At 47.6% G+C, this 14897-nt stretch overlaps 1 protein-coding gene across 1 annotated transcript in view; it reads left to right on the top strand.

Moving 5' to 3' along the window:
- Nucleotides 1-4610: 4610 nt before the first annotated feature.
- Nucleotides 4611-14897, top strand: part of SNX19 (sorting nexin 19) — a 43701-nt gene continuing 33414 nt past the window's right edge. Inside the window, exons 1-6 of the mRNA XM_082201381.1 lie at nucleotides 4611-7031; nucleotides 7784-7922; nucleotides 8914-9014; nucleotides 10477-10596; nucleotides 11127-11257; nucleotides 14663-14759. Of these exons, the coding sequence (XP_082057507.1) occupies nucleotides 5394-7031; nucleotides 7784-7922; nucleotides 8914-9014; nucleotides 10477-10596; nucleotides 11127-11257; nucleotides 14663-14759 (2226 nt within the window). The 5' untranslated portion in view covers nucleotides 4611-5393. The remainder of the gene's footprint in view (nucleotides 7032-7783; nucleotides 7923-8913; nucleotides 9015-10476; nucleotides 10597-11126; nucleotides 11258-14662; nucleotides 14760-14897) is intronic.

Raw genomic sequence — 14897 nt, 5'->3', positions numbered from 1 at the left:
AGAGGTTTAGAGTGGGAAACAACTTTGCGTCTTTATTTCGATGGCACAGCAACCATTCCTGGAGTCAGTGAGTGTTGACAGAAATGGGCAAATCTGTCATTTTAGGTTTCCCCAGTGCTTTTTTTCTTTAAAAATGTTTAGGGGTACTCTCATTTTGACTCAAGAAAACCAGCATTTCATAGTTCAGATTGGGAAAAATAAATACAGTAAATGGACAAAAGTACAAAGATTCACAAAATGTTTAGGGGTATGCGTCCCCCTGCATCCCCCCAGAAAAAAACAACACTGGGTTTCCCTCATTGTATTGCCCCCCCAATCTTAAGTGCAGTTCTCCACATTTTCCTAAGTTCTCCACATCAGTTTGTGATTTATTTTTAAAAGACCTCATGAAAACTGTTGAGCATTTCAGCACAAATTTCTCCTACTACACGGATGGGGGGGCAATTTTGCCTAAAATACCCATTTCTGCAGGGACACGGGTGGCGCTGTGGGTTAAACCACAGAGCCTAGGACTTGCTGATCAGAAGGTTGGCGGTTTGAATCCCCGAGACGGGGATTCAGCTCCTGCTCGGTCTCAGCTCCTGCCAACCTAGCAGTTTGAAAGCACGTCAAAGTGCAAGTAGATAAATAGGTACCACTCCGGTGGGAAGGTAAACGGCATTTCCATGCGCTGCTCTGGTTTGCAACATCTGGAGAAGTACAACATGCTAAAGGACAACTGTGCTTTGGTTTTGTTTGTGAGTTGCGTTGGACAGTGCAAATCAGGTTCAGTTTGCCTTTCGACATGAACTGAATCACATCCCTAAGTGCAAACAATACCGAGCTGTTTGGACTAGTGGTCTAACTTAGAATCAGGCCTTCATTCTTATGCTCAAGAGGCAAATTCCTTCTGTTTAACTGCAGGGGAAGCTGCCTAGGCTGAGTCCAGTTGTTGTTCCATCCAGCTCAGGAATGCCTACATAGACTGGCAGCAATGGCAATCCAGGGTTTCAGGAAATGGATATTATCAACTCTACCTGGAGATGCCTGTTGGGATGTGAATAGAGGAGAGGATATCTATCTTTATTAGATACTAGCCTTCCCTACGTTTTTGAGTTCAGCAGAGTGCTATCCCTTTGCAGCTTAAAAGGGAAGCTTAGACAGGCTGGTTTTAGCCTTTTATTTTCTGTAATCCAGGATGCTTTAAGGCAGACTGAATTCGCCTGTTATTTCCACCTTTTAAACCATAATCACACAAACAGTCTTGTAAAAGGTAAAAAAGATAGCATTTACACACTCAGAATACTTGTGGAAGAGTAACAGATACAGCAGCTTTGTTCAGGCAGGCTTAAAAGAAGGAGAAGGAGAAGAATTTATTTCTACCCCGCCCATCGGGCTGGGTTTTTAAATGGTAATTCATTTACAAATACGTACTTAAATCTAGTTTAAGATGGAACGGCTGTCCTACCTCGCAGGGTCGGTGCTACCCCAGGAACCTCCTGACTCTGGGCAGAGTTGGAAAGCCATAATGGTGGAATGCTTATGTTGGTTCTGGGTGGGCATCTGACCTGTGCTTCTGGAACCGCATCAGCTTCCTCAATGCCAGGGCCTGAACCTGCAACCTTCTGCATGCAAAGCCGATGCACTCCCACCGAGCTGTGGCCCATTCCCAAGAAAATGTACAGTACCTTTTCCCAGGCAGAACAGCACAGGTTCTTGTTCTTCTGTCCCTAGTCTAATAGTGCTGGGGTGATTTTTCCTGATGTTCTTTTGGTGCTTAGAATCCTTCCTGGAACTGCCCGTCAGTGCGCTGCATACAGCGATGTGGAAACCCTGAGACAGCTTTAATAGGTGCAAACCATTAAAAAAAAATCCCCCTGGAAATCCCCTTCTTGCCCCTGAGTAACAAAAGTGCCCTCTTTAACTCCATCCCTCTACCCCACCCCAATTCCAGCCTTCTTTCCTAAAATTCACAGGTAGTTTTCCAGCAAAAGGAAAGGGCTTTCCCCCCTCCTGGCTAGGAATAGCCTCCCTTGGGGAGGATGAGGCTGGGGGATTTTCACACTTGATGTGCTCTGGCACTGACTTTCCAGGGAGTTTCCGCACAAGATTGTATAACACGTTCAGCTGAATTGCTGTTGCTAGCTCCCACCCCCGGCCACCCAAAAATAAAATAAAATAATCATCTTAACAAGCTCCTAGGAGAGGCAGTGGCGGTCTGTGCAGCATTTTGGAGCAGGAGTGATAAGTCTGGAAGTCCCCAGTCTCAAATCTCACCCCAGCTGCATCATTAAAGGGCCTTAAGGAAGTTTGCGGCAGGTGCAACTTCTCATGCGCAGCCAAGCGAGATTCGCTCTTGCTGGATCTGCAACTTGCAAAGAAGCCGACATTCGGGCAGGAAGCTGTGTCCTCGTGTCTCAAGGCACAATAAGTCAAAGGCTGTGGCTGCTCACGGGAGAAGGCGCTCTGTACATGCTCAAGGGTGCTTTTTAAATCAACGCTTCCTCGTTTATAAGGACTGAACTCTGCAACTCAAAATGGGCTGGGACACGACCAGATAAGATGGTGGGAATGCCTGGGTTTTCTAAGGGGATAAAGGCAAGGGCTGTCCTCTGCTTTAGATCAGTGCTGCTGTGTTCAAGGACAAAGGGGAGTGAAACAGCCAGAGGACCACCAAATCCAGCATTGGCCCAAGACACCAGGTGCTTGGAAGGTCCCCTCGCTGCCCTGACCTGGCCATACCACCATTCACTGCCAGGCCTCCCTCCAGAGGCTTTTCATGTCTGGCTCATTTAAGACTCTATAGAATCTTTATTCCCAATACAGTACTGATGATGGGACTAATTGATTGGAGAATACTTTTATTTATTTATTAAGTCTTATTATTTGTAAAGGGAACCTTTGTATGAATTAATACTATATTATCCCTCTGGATCTGTGCTGTATCTTTGTACTTTTGTCCTTCCAGGCTGCTGCGCTTTTTTACATTTTTTATTAGTTGTTTCCTTTCTTTTGTTACACTTGCACTTTATTGTTGATGTTAGCAAATCAATAAAATACTTCCAGGCTGTGATGCTATATGGTTTAATTTTTTAATTCTTTGTTTTTGTTATGTTTGCACGTTTTGTTCCTTTGTTAACAAATCAGTAAAAGGTGGTGCTTTTCTTGTAATGATCTCTGTTTTAATAGATCCCACCCACCCATCCTCTCGCATTGCTTTGATTACTCTTACAGTGGTACCTCGGGTTAAGAACTTAATTCATTATGGATGTCTGTTCTTAACCTGAAACTGTTCTTAACCTGAAGCACCACTTTAGCTAATGGGGCCTCCTGCTGCCGCTGCGCCACTGGAGCACGATTTCTGTTCTCATCCTGAAGCAAAGTTCTTAACCCGAGGTACTATTTCTGGGTTAGCGGAGTCTGTAACCTGAAGTGTATGTAACCTGAAGCGTATGTAACCCGAGGTACCACTGTAATGTATTTTAAAGATTCCACACACACACACCTCAATGTTTTTAGAAGTTTCTATCTTATATGTGAGCCGCATTGAGTCTTGCAAGGGAAAAGGTGTGATATATGCATGGGTGAGGCCAGGATTTTGGGTGGGGGGGGCAGGCATTATGTTGAGGGGGAGGAAGAACCGAGTTATCTGCAACACAATTGGTCAGTTAGTTAAGTATTTATATTTTTTTTTACTTGATGGGGGGGGAAGCACCTGCCTACACACATATCCCAGCTGGGATAGCTCACTCTGTAGAGCATGAGATTCTTAATCTCAGGGTCTTGGGTTAGAGCCCCACCTGGGTGTGAAAGATTCATGCACTGCAGGGGGTGAATTAGATGACCCTCTACAATTCATGCTGGCCACATGACCCGGGAAGCTGTCCGTGGACAAACGCCACTTCCCTCGGCCTGAAAAGCAAGATGAGTGCCACAACCCCATAGTCGCCTTTGACTGGACTTAACCGTCCAGGAGTCCTTTACCTTACCTAACAAGCCAAGCTTCTTTGCCTCTTCTCAGCCCCAGCTAAGAGGATCCCTGGTTTATTGCTCTTTTATACTCATATTTACATGCACCTCCAGTCAAGGGAGGGCAAAAAACCTGCCCCCTTTTGCCTAACTTAGCTGACTCCAGCTAGTACTCTCTGGGGCAACCCGTCACCTCCTGCACTCTTTAGTCTTGCAAAGAGATGCTTAACACACCTTTGGTTGGAAACACTAACTTAACAAGGAGATGAGCCTCACTACTTTTGCAGGCTCTTTCTCAACAGAATCTCATCTTACCGATATGAAATTAAATGCATATAATATTATATATGCAATTTTACAATTCACACACACACAAAAAAGTCTTCTATTCTTTTTTCTTTTCTTTTTTCTTCCCCCCCCCCCGCCCCTCTTCTATTCTATTCTAAGCCGAAGGACAGGTCTCCTCCAAACCATCCATATTTATGGATACACACACGCGCGTGCGCGCGCGTACAGTATTTGAATGAAAAATGTGGCTGGTTTGGAGCGGACCTTCCCAGCGTCGGGCGTCGGTCGCCAGATGGCACTGCTGCCGCCTCCGCCGTGGCTCTGCCGCTCCGCCTCGCTGTCCGGACGCCTCTTTAGCAGCGAGACCCAGGAAGCGCCCGGAAGCCCGGCCGGGACTCGGAGCCTTCCTGCGCCGCCCTGCCTGCGCCGCCTTGACCCGGGCGGGCCGGCGCGGCGAGAAGCTGGGCGCGCGCTTTGGGGAGCCCCCGGGACTGACCTGCCGCGCGCCAGGGACAGGCTCTGCGCGCTGCAAAGCGAAGCGGGGAGGGAGAGGCGGCGTTGAACGTCTAGCTGCGCAGGAAAGCAGCCTCGTCGGTCTTCGCGAAAACCAGCAGCCCTCCCATCGCCACCTTCCCCGGGGTTGCTTCAAGGGGGGAAAGAAGTTCGGGGATTTCTTTCTACCAGAGCCGTTTACTACCTCGCAAATACCGAGCGCGGGAGAGGACGCTTTGCATTTGCAGCTTGCGTGCTTCTTCTTGTCCTTTTTCTTTGCCTTGCAACTTTCCCCCGTGCTCCGATTGGCTTGTCAGCCTTTCCAGGCAGCTTAAATAAGGCTTTGCCCTGAAGCCGGATGGCACTTGCAGGCTCCCTGCTGCTTTAAATCTATTAGCGAATATAACAACAATAATAATCGAAAGAAATGCTTCTTTAAATCCAGCTTGGGTGAGCTTTCTTTGATAGCAATGCTTTATTCACTGGAAAGAAGTGGCTGAACTAATAAGCCTTTGCTCTGGCAATCGCAGCATCCATGCTGCTGTAAATATGTGAGCACTAATGTTGAAAATAATAAGCATGCCTATTTCAATCCAAGCCTTCGCTAGCCAAGAGAGAGCCATGCTATTTTATTAAATAGGAAGAAGTTGGGGGTGAGACAGAAAATGCTAAGGATCCGCGATCCGGGTGCTGGCTTAGGCGACATGACGGGCAGCCGGAAGCTGCTAGCCGTGGGGGCCGTTCTGGGATGGCTGCTGGTCGTCCACTTGCTGGTCAATGTCTGGTTGCTTTGCATCCTCTCGGGGCTGCTGGCGGTGCTGGGTGGCTGGCTGGGCTCCCAGGCGGTGATTGGGACCACCAGCAGAGTCCACCTGGAGAGGTTCCTCCTCCTCGAGAGCAGCCCTCCGAACCCCGACGCAGAGCAGCAGCTGGACAAGGAGATTGAGGGCATGATTGGGAAGATCGTTCGGGATTTCGTGTCCTCCTGGTATCGGTCGGTGACCAGCGAGCGGGGCTTCGAGGACGAGGTGAAAAAGGCCATGATGGGCCTGGCTGTGGAGCTCAAGAGGCGGATGGCCTTGATAGACAAACAGGCTCTGACCCAGAAGCTGCTCCTGCTTGGAGGTTGCCACCTTCAGACTTACAAGAAAGCCCGGGAGAAAGTGGAGATGGGGCAGAGCTCTGGAGACCCTGCCCAGAGGGCCGATCACCTATGGCGAGCGTATTCAGAACTGTCAGACCCCCACATGGCTGTCCAGAGCCCCGCCAGCGAGGTGGATTATGCTCGGCGCATCGTGGACTTGCTCCTGCGTGTTCTGGTGCCTGAGCCGCACCTGGAGACCAGGACTGGGCGCTTTGTGGTGGTGGAGCTGGTGACTTGCAACGTGCTGCTGCCCATGATCAACAAGATGGCGGACCCTGACTGGCTCAACCTGCTGCTGATTGGGATTTTCTCCAAGATCAAAGCCGCGGGAGGGAATGAGAAGCCGGAGACAGCGCCAGCCCTTTCTTCATGCCAGCCTGCGGTACCCAGTTCATTGCCACTGGCCTTTCTGTCGGAAGCCACCCCAGAGAACAGGGCAGTTTCCCCGAGGAATTCCGAGCCGTCGATCGGAGACGCGCTTGACGGCTTGGAGTGGAGGGAGCCTTTCAGCAGAGAGCTGAGTGCTGACTTGGATAGTAGGAGAGTTAGCACCTCTTCCGTGCCCTGCCTCCAGCCTGATACCCTGGAGTCCTTCTTCCCCTGCGAAGACCTGGAAGTTGAGTCTCCAGTGTCGGAAGTAGGAAAGGACTCTGCAGGGCTCATGCCCCGGGAGGAATTCCTTGTGGAGTCCCTTGCTGCCCTGGAGGGACCTGAGAGCTTGTTTCAAGACGATGGCCTGGGCGCCAAGGGCAGGTACTCAGAGTATGCTGCCGGATCCAGCTCCGAAATGAGGCCCCGAATCCCCTCCTTGAGCCCCTGCCCCGATATCCAGATCGAGGCTGCCGAGGAGAAGGAGGAGACCTTGGCTTCGCTGACGGCTCTTTTGGAGGACTCGGAGAAGACCTTCCTCAGGCGGCCGACCTACCTGAACAAGGAGCTGGTGGCGTCTGAAAGCCTGGCCCACAGCCCTCAAGACCTTGCCCAGCTGCCGGGGCTGCTGTCTTCATCCCCCACCGCCCCCTTGGGCACCTTCAGCTTTGAGCCACTCAGCAGCCCCGATGGGCCTGTCGTCATCCAAAACCTGCGCATAACTGGCACCATCACTACCCGAGAGCACAGCGGGACAGGATTCCACCCCTACACCTTGTATACTGTGAAGGTAACTCAGTCGCTCCTCTCTTCGTGGTATCATACAATCCTAAGAGTTGGAAGGGAACCACGAGGGTCATCTAGTCCAACCCCCTGCAATGCAGGAATCTTTGGGCCAAGATTAAGAGTCTCCTGGTGTACTGACTGAGCTGTTCCACAGAGCCAGTAAACCGAATCTGATGCACCTGCATGCTGGTCGCAAGCATTATTCTAATGTTTTTGTAAGTCTTGAAAGGTCTGTTCTCTAGAGCAGGCCTTGCGTTCCCTGATGTTGTTGGGCTCATAGCTCCCATTGTCCATCCCGCCTGGGAACAGTGGAGGCCGTAGTCCAAGAACATATGGGGAACCAAGATTGGAGAGAGCTGAAAGAGGAAAAGTTGCTTTATCCAGGGACATTGGTAAGCCTATTCCTACCTCTTTTTTCTCAACGGTGACACAGACTATTCATAACTCTGAGCAGGGCAGTGGGGTGGGATAAGTGAAGACAAGCTGCAATAATTATAGTGTTCTTCGCTGCTCCTCTAATGAGCCATTTGGGGTCTAGCTTACATATCTGAGTTTCTAACACTGATGGGGAGTTGGGGGGGGGGAATACAGATTGGGTTGTTTGGATCCAGCTCGCCACCCCTGCTTTCCTTCTGGACCCTCATGTCTCCTGTGTTTTCATGTAGAAAGTATCCAGTGGCATGAAAATTCTTACGTCTAGTCTTTGGCTACGTGTGGTTTCCTTTGGTGACGTGTGGTCTTCTCTTTCCCCCGCAGTATGAGACGACTTTGGACAGTGAAAATGCCAGTGGCCTCCAGCAGGTAGCTTACCACACCGTGAACCGGAGATATCGAGAGTTCTTGAACCTACAAACGAGGCTGGAGGAGAAGCCAGACCTGCGGAAGTTCATTAAAAGTTAGTGCTGAGTCTTGCTTTCTGCAGGAGCTCTTTCATAGGGTGGCCCTAGGCAAGTCTCCTGTTTAATTTCAGTTGAGTGCATATAACGTTGCGGCCTTGACCTGCGCCTCCATGGACAGCTGTGAGTCCAAAATGACTCCCAAGCTCCTAATGAGGACCCACCAACCTTTTCTGGTCACTGAAACATTCTTATTTCTGCTTTGTGCTTTGGGACCAGCAGGGATTGGTCACCACTCCTGTACCAATCTGCTACTCAAAGGCATGCACAAAGTGTTATTGCTGACCATCCTTTTACTTAGGAAACTGTCCTATGCTGAGTCCATCTAGCTCAATAATCTTTTGCAATTCTCTTCTCCTGGAGACTCTCCAGAGCCTGATTCTGTGTATCTTCTAGAAGGCGGTATAGCACCTAAAAATAATAATCAAGCTGTCTCGTGATAACAAGGGATAAAGTAGTACAATTAGCATCATGTTATCCACCCAAGGTGTTGAAATGTGGCAGGATGTAAGTTCAAATGGAGAAAATAAATTCTGCACTTCTGCAAAATCTCATGTCACGGACTGAGAGTGATGGATAATGTTAATTAACCACCAAAGATGGAATTTGAACTCTCGCCCGCAAAACTCACACATACCAGTTGCCTGCCACACCTCTCTTCCTCCCTTCACTGTTTCCCCCCTCCCCAAAAGAAAATAACCAGCTTCCTTATTTATCTTTACTATTAGTAACCAGAGCTGTAAGGCCTTTGCTTGATAAAACTTCTTTTGGTATCGTTTTTTGGTTTTTTTGTGGCTGTTCCTCTGTTGTGTTTGAGTTACGTTCTTTAAAATCTTCAGTTGCGTTTTTGTTGTTGTAAATTGCTTTTCCTTGGAAAAGCAGCACACCAATATTTAAATAAATAAATGCAACAAATAAGCTAATAGGATTAATGTTGCATTGCAATAAGGTGTTTTTTCCCCTTCTTCATTTTTTTCCTCTACCTTCCAGATATTAAAGGTCCAAAGAAGATCTTTCCCGACCTTCCTTTTGGTAACATGGACACAGATAAAGTAGAAGCCAGGAAAAGCCTCTTGGAGTCATTCTTGAAGGTGAAGGCTCTTCTCTCCTCTCCTGCCACGTAATTTCTCTTAGCAGGTTTATTTTACTTTTTAAATAAACCTTGCCAAGGAGACTGGGTAGGGTCACGGTTCAGTCATTTTAAACCAGGGGTCAGCAACCTTTTTCATGTCCCTCAGACCATGTGGTGGGCCGGACTATTTTTTTTTGGGGGGGGGGATGAACGAATTCCTATGCCCCACAAATAACCCATTTTAAATAAAAGCACACATTCTACTCACGTAAAACACGCTGATTCCCAGACCGTCCGCAGGCCGGATTGAGAAGGCGATTAGGCCACATCCGGCCCACGGGCCTTAGGTTGCCTACCCCTATTTTAAACAGTGGGGTTTCCAGACCGTTGCTTGGTTCCCACAACATAGTAAGGCAAACCATGGTTTACTGGGGGCCACGCAGAGGGGAACCAAGGTTTGCTCTTCCCCCATCTCATAGTTAGTGAGGAGAGTACCCAGCCACAAGCCTGTATCTGATCTAAACCTTGGCTCAGCTCAGTTTGGCACAGCAGCAAAACTACTAAGGAGGAGCAAAGTGGCCATGATCTCCCTGGGAGCTTGTTCTAAACTATGGTTTGGCTTACTGTGTTGTGCAAACCAGATCATTCAAGCAAGGGTGGTGAGTGGAGTGAGCCCTGCCACCGTAGTAAGGCTAGGAGAGACCTATGACTGCGGCTGCTTTCACACGGCAGTTTATTCAATTTCCCAACATTTCCCAAACTTTCCGCATCATGTTATATCCACACGGCGTAAAACCCACTTACAAAAACCTAATGGAACATAGCACATGCTAATGGCTCATTTCCATGTTGTCGGATTCCAAAAAAAATCTGTTCACAGCCCCTTTAGCCTGGAAAACCATGGCAAAGTGTCAGAGTTTGGGGTTGTACACCAGCATGCAGCTTTCCCCTGTTGTTTTCATGGGGTCATCATGGTGGAAAAACAAGCAGGCATTTGTGGAAAGGGTTAGGGGGCCAGGGACGTGGCCTGCGTAAATGAAATTTAGCACAGTGTGCCAGTGTATCGGCGAAAAAGCCACAATTCCAAGATGCAACAGGTCCTGCAGTGGCATGTTTTCAAACAGAGGTTGGATGGCCATCTGCCAGGGATTCTTCAGCCGTGATTTCTGCATTTGCAGGGGGTTGCACTAGATGACCTTTGGGGGTCCCTTCCATCTCTACAATTCTATGGAAAGAGCATTAGGAAACGGGGTAAAAGCGCACTAGCATTACAGTCAGGAAAGCTAGTGCAATATTCCCACATGTAAACCAGGTAGTGTAGGACTGAGGCACCATCTGCTGTTTTACATTACATTTACAATAGAGCAGTGTTTAGGGACCTTCTACTTGTTTCCAGCGCTGGTTGTGGCTATGGCTAACCCTGGTTAAAGCCCAAGCGTGCTTCTAAACTGACCGCGAGAGCGTTCTTCTTCTTCTTCCAGCAACTGTGCGCTATTCCTGAGATTGCCAACAGCGAGGAAATGCAAGAATTCCTGGCCCTGAACACAGACGCCAGGATCGCCTTCGTTAAAAAGCCCTTTGTGGTCTCCAGGATTGACAAGGTAAGGGTGCTCAAAGCACATGCAAAACATTAAAAAGAGCAATAAATCCCGTTCAAATAACCCAAGATTGGCTCCATACATTTAAACCAGGGCTCAGCAAACTTTTTCAGCAGGGGGCCAGTCCACTGCCCCTCAGACCTTGTGGGGAGCGGGACTATATTTTGAAAAAAATATGAACGAATTCCTATGCCCCACAAATAACCCAGAGATGCATTTTAGATAAAAGCACACATTCTACTCGTGTAAAAACACCAGGCAGGCCCCACAAATAACCCAGAGACACATTTTAAATAAAAGGACACATTCTACTGATGTAAAAGCATGCTGATTCCTGGACTGTCTGCGGGCCAGATTTAGAAGGCGATTGGCCCGGATCCAGCCCCCAGGCCTTAGTTTGCCAACCTATGATTTAAACCATTTTGTGTGAAAATGGAGAGAGCAGAACTTTGGCCCTGGCAATGTCGAAAGGTCTCCTGCAATCCCTTTTTTAGCTGAATGCCCCTCTCCTCTTTTCCCCACCCTTCTTGCAGATTGTGATGAACGCCATTGTGGACACTTTGAAAACGGCCTTCCCCCGGTCTGAGCCGCAGAGCCCGACAGAAGAGCTCAGTGAAGCAGAGGTGGACGGGAAGCCCCAGAACGAAGGGAAGAAGGCTAGCAAGTAAGGGTGCCACTGGGGGGCCAATCCTCCCATTAGCTTTGAACATTGACCTTCTTTCTGAGTGGATATTCCTTTAGTCGCTCCTTTAGATGTCACTAGATAAGCACGACCAAGAGAGTTCGTGTGAGAAAACTGCTAAGCATTTTCAAGTTCATCTCTAGTTTTAACACTTCAGACCACAGAGGTATGGGGTGGAATTGCCTGCATGGGAACTCGAGGAGAAAGCAGGCCCCAGAGATGAGATGATGCCCCCAGAATTTTTAGGTCACACATCATACTGAGCCAAACCATGGAGTGGACCATATAACACCGGTCCTGAGAGATCTGCATTGGCTCCCAGGACGTTTCCGAGCACAATTCAAAGTGTTGGTGCTGACCTTTAAAGCCCTAAATGGCCTCAGTCCTGTATACCTGAAGGAGCGTCTCCACCCCCATCGTTCAGCCCGGACACTGAGATCCAGCGCCGATGGCCTTCTGGCGGTTCCCTCATTGCGAGAAGTGAGGCTACAGGGAACCAGACAGAGGGCCTTCTCGGTAGTGGCGCCCACCCTGTGGAATGCCCTCCCTTCAGATGTGAAAGAAATAAGTAGCTATCTCATCTTTAAAAGACATCTGAAGACAGCCCTGTTTAGGGAAGTTTTTAATATTTAATGCTGTATTATTTTTAACACTCGATTGGGAGCCACCCAGAGTGGCTGGGGAAACTCAGCCAGATGGGCGGGGTATAAATAAATTATTATTATTATTATTATTATTATTATTATTATTATTATTATTATTATTGTTGTTGTTGTTGTTGTTGTTGTTATTGTTATTGTTATTATTGTTATTATTGTTATTATTGTTATTATTGTTATTATTGTTATTTAGGGTGGACTCCCTTGGGATGGGAGCCAGTTTGCTCCCCTGCAGCCATTGTGCTGCTTTGCCACCCCAAGGGAAACCGTAGCTTGGCCTAGCATGCCGTCTGAACCTGGACTTGCAGCTTAGTTCCATAAGGTACCGAAAAGAGTATGTCCACCCCCACAGCCCTCCCTCCCTCAGTCCCAAAGCTGTCCCAAAGTGCTCACTAGGCTTTGGGAAGAAGGCTGGAGGACTCTGGGACACTGTTAGAGGCCTCATGCTTCCTTCCCAAAGCCAAGTACCACTTTAAACCAGCTTTAGGAAAACAGTGGAAGGGCTGGGGGGCTGCATCAAATGTTGCCCAAGGCCACCAGAAAGACACTGAGGGCCGCATATAGTCCTTGGGCCACGCATTGGACCACCCTGCATCCAGGAATGTCTTTAGCACTTGACTTGGCTGAATGATTAAACTGGCACTTGTTGAGTGCAGAAACCAAGCTGTGCAAGGTTATATTTTTGGCCACACAAAAGGATCCTATCCTGAGTTTTCCACCGAGCGCCACATGTTGTTCGGAGGCAACCAGTCGTGAAAGCCAGCGGACACTCGGCTCCTTTATCTGGAGGAGTAGCTGGTTAGTTGGCAGTCAGTGTTTGCCGTTACTGAACACGTGCAGGTCGATTGAGGCCGTCTCTGAGCCTTTGCTGGAATTAGGAGTGTTGTCATCCCTGTGCTGGTATCTGTAGCATTTTTTTATTCCTGGAAAGAGATTTCGCTTCAGGAAAGCAATCCAATGGGGAGAATTGCATTCTTCCAAAACTAGAGAAATCTTGGCAGGAAAGAACATTCCTTAGCAATCATCAGACTTCTTGCTTTGTCTAGGAAGCCAGTAGACCCCTTCCAAATAAATCAAGTTTCCCCACAGCCATAGACTTGACAGCAGATTTTGCAGTTATCAGATGTGTGTCTGGGTGTTTGGGAATCCTGTTTTTAAATTGCCCTTCCAAAAGCTGTGCAGTGTGTATAATTCAGTGTCATTGGGAAGGAGCTCCCACCTGTATATCTGCTGTATTTTGAATGAAGCTCTGGACACCCCCATACCAGAAAGCATATTTCGCAGATGGAAACAGGTGCAGAAAATGCAAAATGAATATATCAGGGGGCTGAAATTGTTTCCTTGCAGATTGCAGTGTTAGCTAGGCTGGTTCTGGGTCCACACAAAAGCCTTATGTTTGAAGGCAGCACCTGTTTCAAAATCTTTCCAGTTTAGTTTAAAGATAACCCTGAAAACAGAGAGTTTTCAAGAATGGTTATGATAGTGTGCTGAGTTCCGTTTTCTATCTTTTAAACTATTGTAAGTCACCTTGGGGCTATTTTGGGGTCTGCTAAATTAAATCTATCATAGTTGGGAATTTGCTCATCTGGTGCTAGTACCTGAACAGCAGATTGAGCAAGCAGGTCATGGGTCATGCAAAAAACTATTTTGAATAATACTTTTTATAAGGTAGGGTAGGGGGCACTGGGAATGAGTTTATGGAACCAAAGGTCCCTGGAAAAACTACTGATTTAAATTATAGTAAAGATTTCAGCTACGTTTTCCTCTGTACATATCAATCAGTGTCCTATTGCTTGTTTGTTTTGGTGGTGCTTGTATGTATGTTTGTTTGTTTGTTTTGGTGACCACCCTACATGATGCCACAATTGGGAATAGACCCTATTTTTCTGGCCTTTGGTCAATACCCCCGGCTTGTTCCTGTTGCTGCCTTTTGCAGGTGCCTCGCTAACATTTCGTTAGCAGGGTTTTTCTATGATTCTTGAAGGTTCAGCTCAATAGTAATGAGGTGTATGTACCTTTTCCCTAGAGCACATCAATGTAAGTGCACACATATGACTGCTCAATTTGCCAATCTTGTGGTTGTGTCCTTATAAAACGCATTAAAATCCTTAGGCGCTGTACACAGATTTTTTAAAGAAAACCAAATCAGTCTTTGTTTTTGGACCTACAATCTAGGAGACATAATCAAATCACAGAACTGTCAAGTTGGAAGGGACCCTAAGGATCATTTAGTCCAACCCCCTGCAATGCTGGAATACGCAGCTGTCCCATAGGGGGATCGAACCCGCAACCTTGGTATTATCAGCACCACACTCTAAGCAGCTAAACTATCCATGCCGTACTAGAACTTGGGATTGCCCAATGAAATTAATTGCTAGGAGATTCAGGACAGGTAAAGCATTCCTTCACTCAGGGCATGTGGAAATATTTGTGTGAAAGTGAATGTTGTTGGTCACTGGGTTAAATGACTTAAAAAGGGGACTAAGTGCATTGGAATATATTTTATGCTAGTCATTCTTTTTTAAAGCTTTATTATTATTATCTTGTATTTTTGCGCCTCTTGCCTTTATGACGTTATGTAAAATAACTTTGGGTACAGTGGAGTTCACGCATTCAGCTACCAATAGTTAAGTCAAGGAACCTGCCTGTGTGAGCCAGCCTTGAGCTCTTTGGGGGGAAAACAGGTTATAACAGGTAAATAACAATTCTGGGGTTTTCTCTTTCGCAGGCCTAGGCTGAGATTTGCATCCAGCAAAATTGCTCCGGTCCTGAACGTGCCTGGAACGCAGGAGAAGATTGCATATTCTTTCAAGGAAGGCACCGCTGTAAGTGTGCACACATGCCCGAGAAAATCTGAATCATAGAAGGGTAGAGTTTAGAAGGGACCCTAGGGATCGTCCAATCCAACCCCTTGCAATGCAGGAATACGCAGTTGTCCCTTACGCAGATCGAACCTGCAACCT

Source organism: Podarcis vaucheri, assembly GCF_965113315.1.
Source record: "Podarcis vaucheri genome assembly, chromosome: 15".
Classification (NCBI taxonomy): Eukaryota; Metazoa; Chordata; class Lepidosauria; order Squamata; family Lacertidae; genus Podarcis; species Podarcis vaucheri.
The sequence above is the reverse complement of the archived record's forward strand: the minus strand, read 5'-3'. Positions and strand labels throughout refer to the sequence as shown.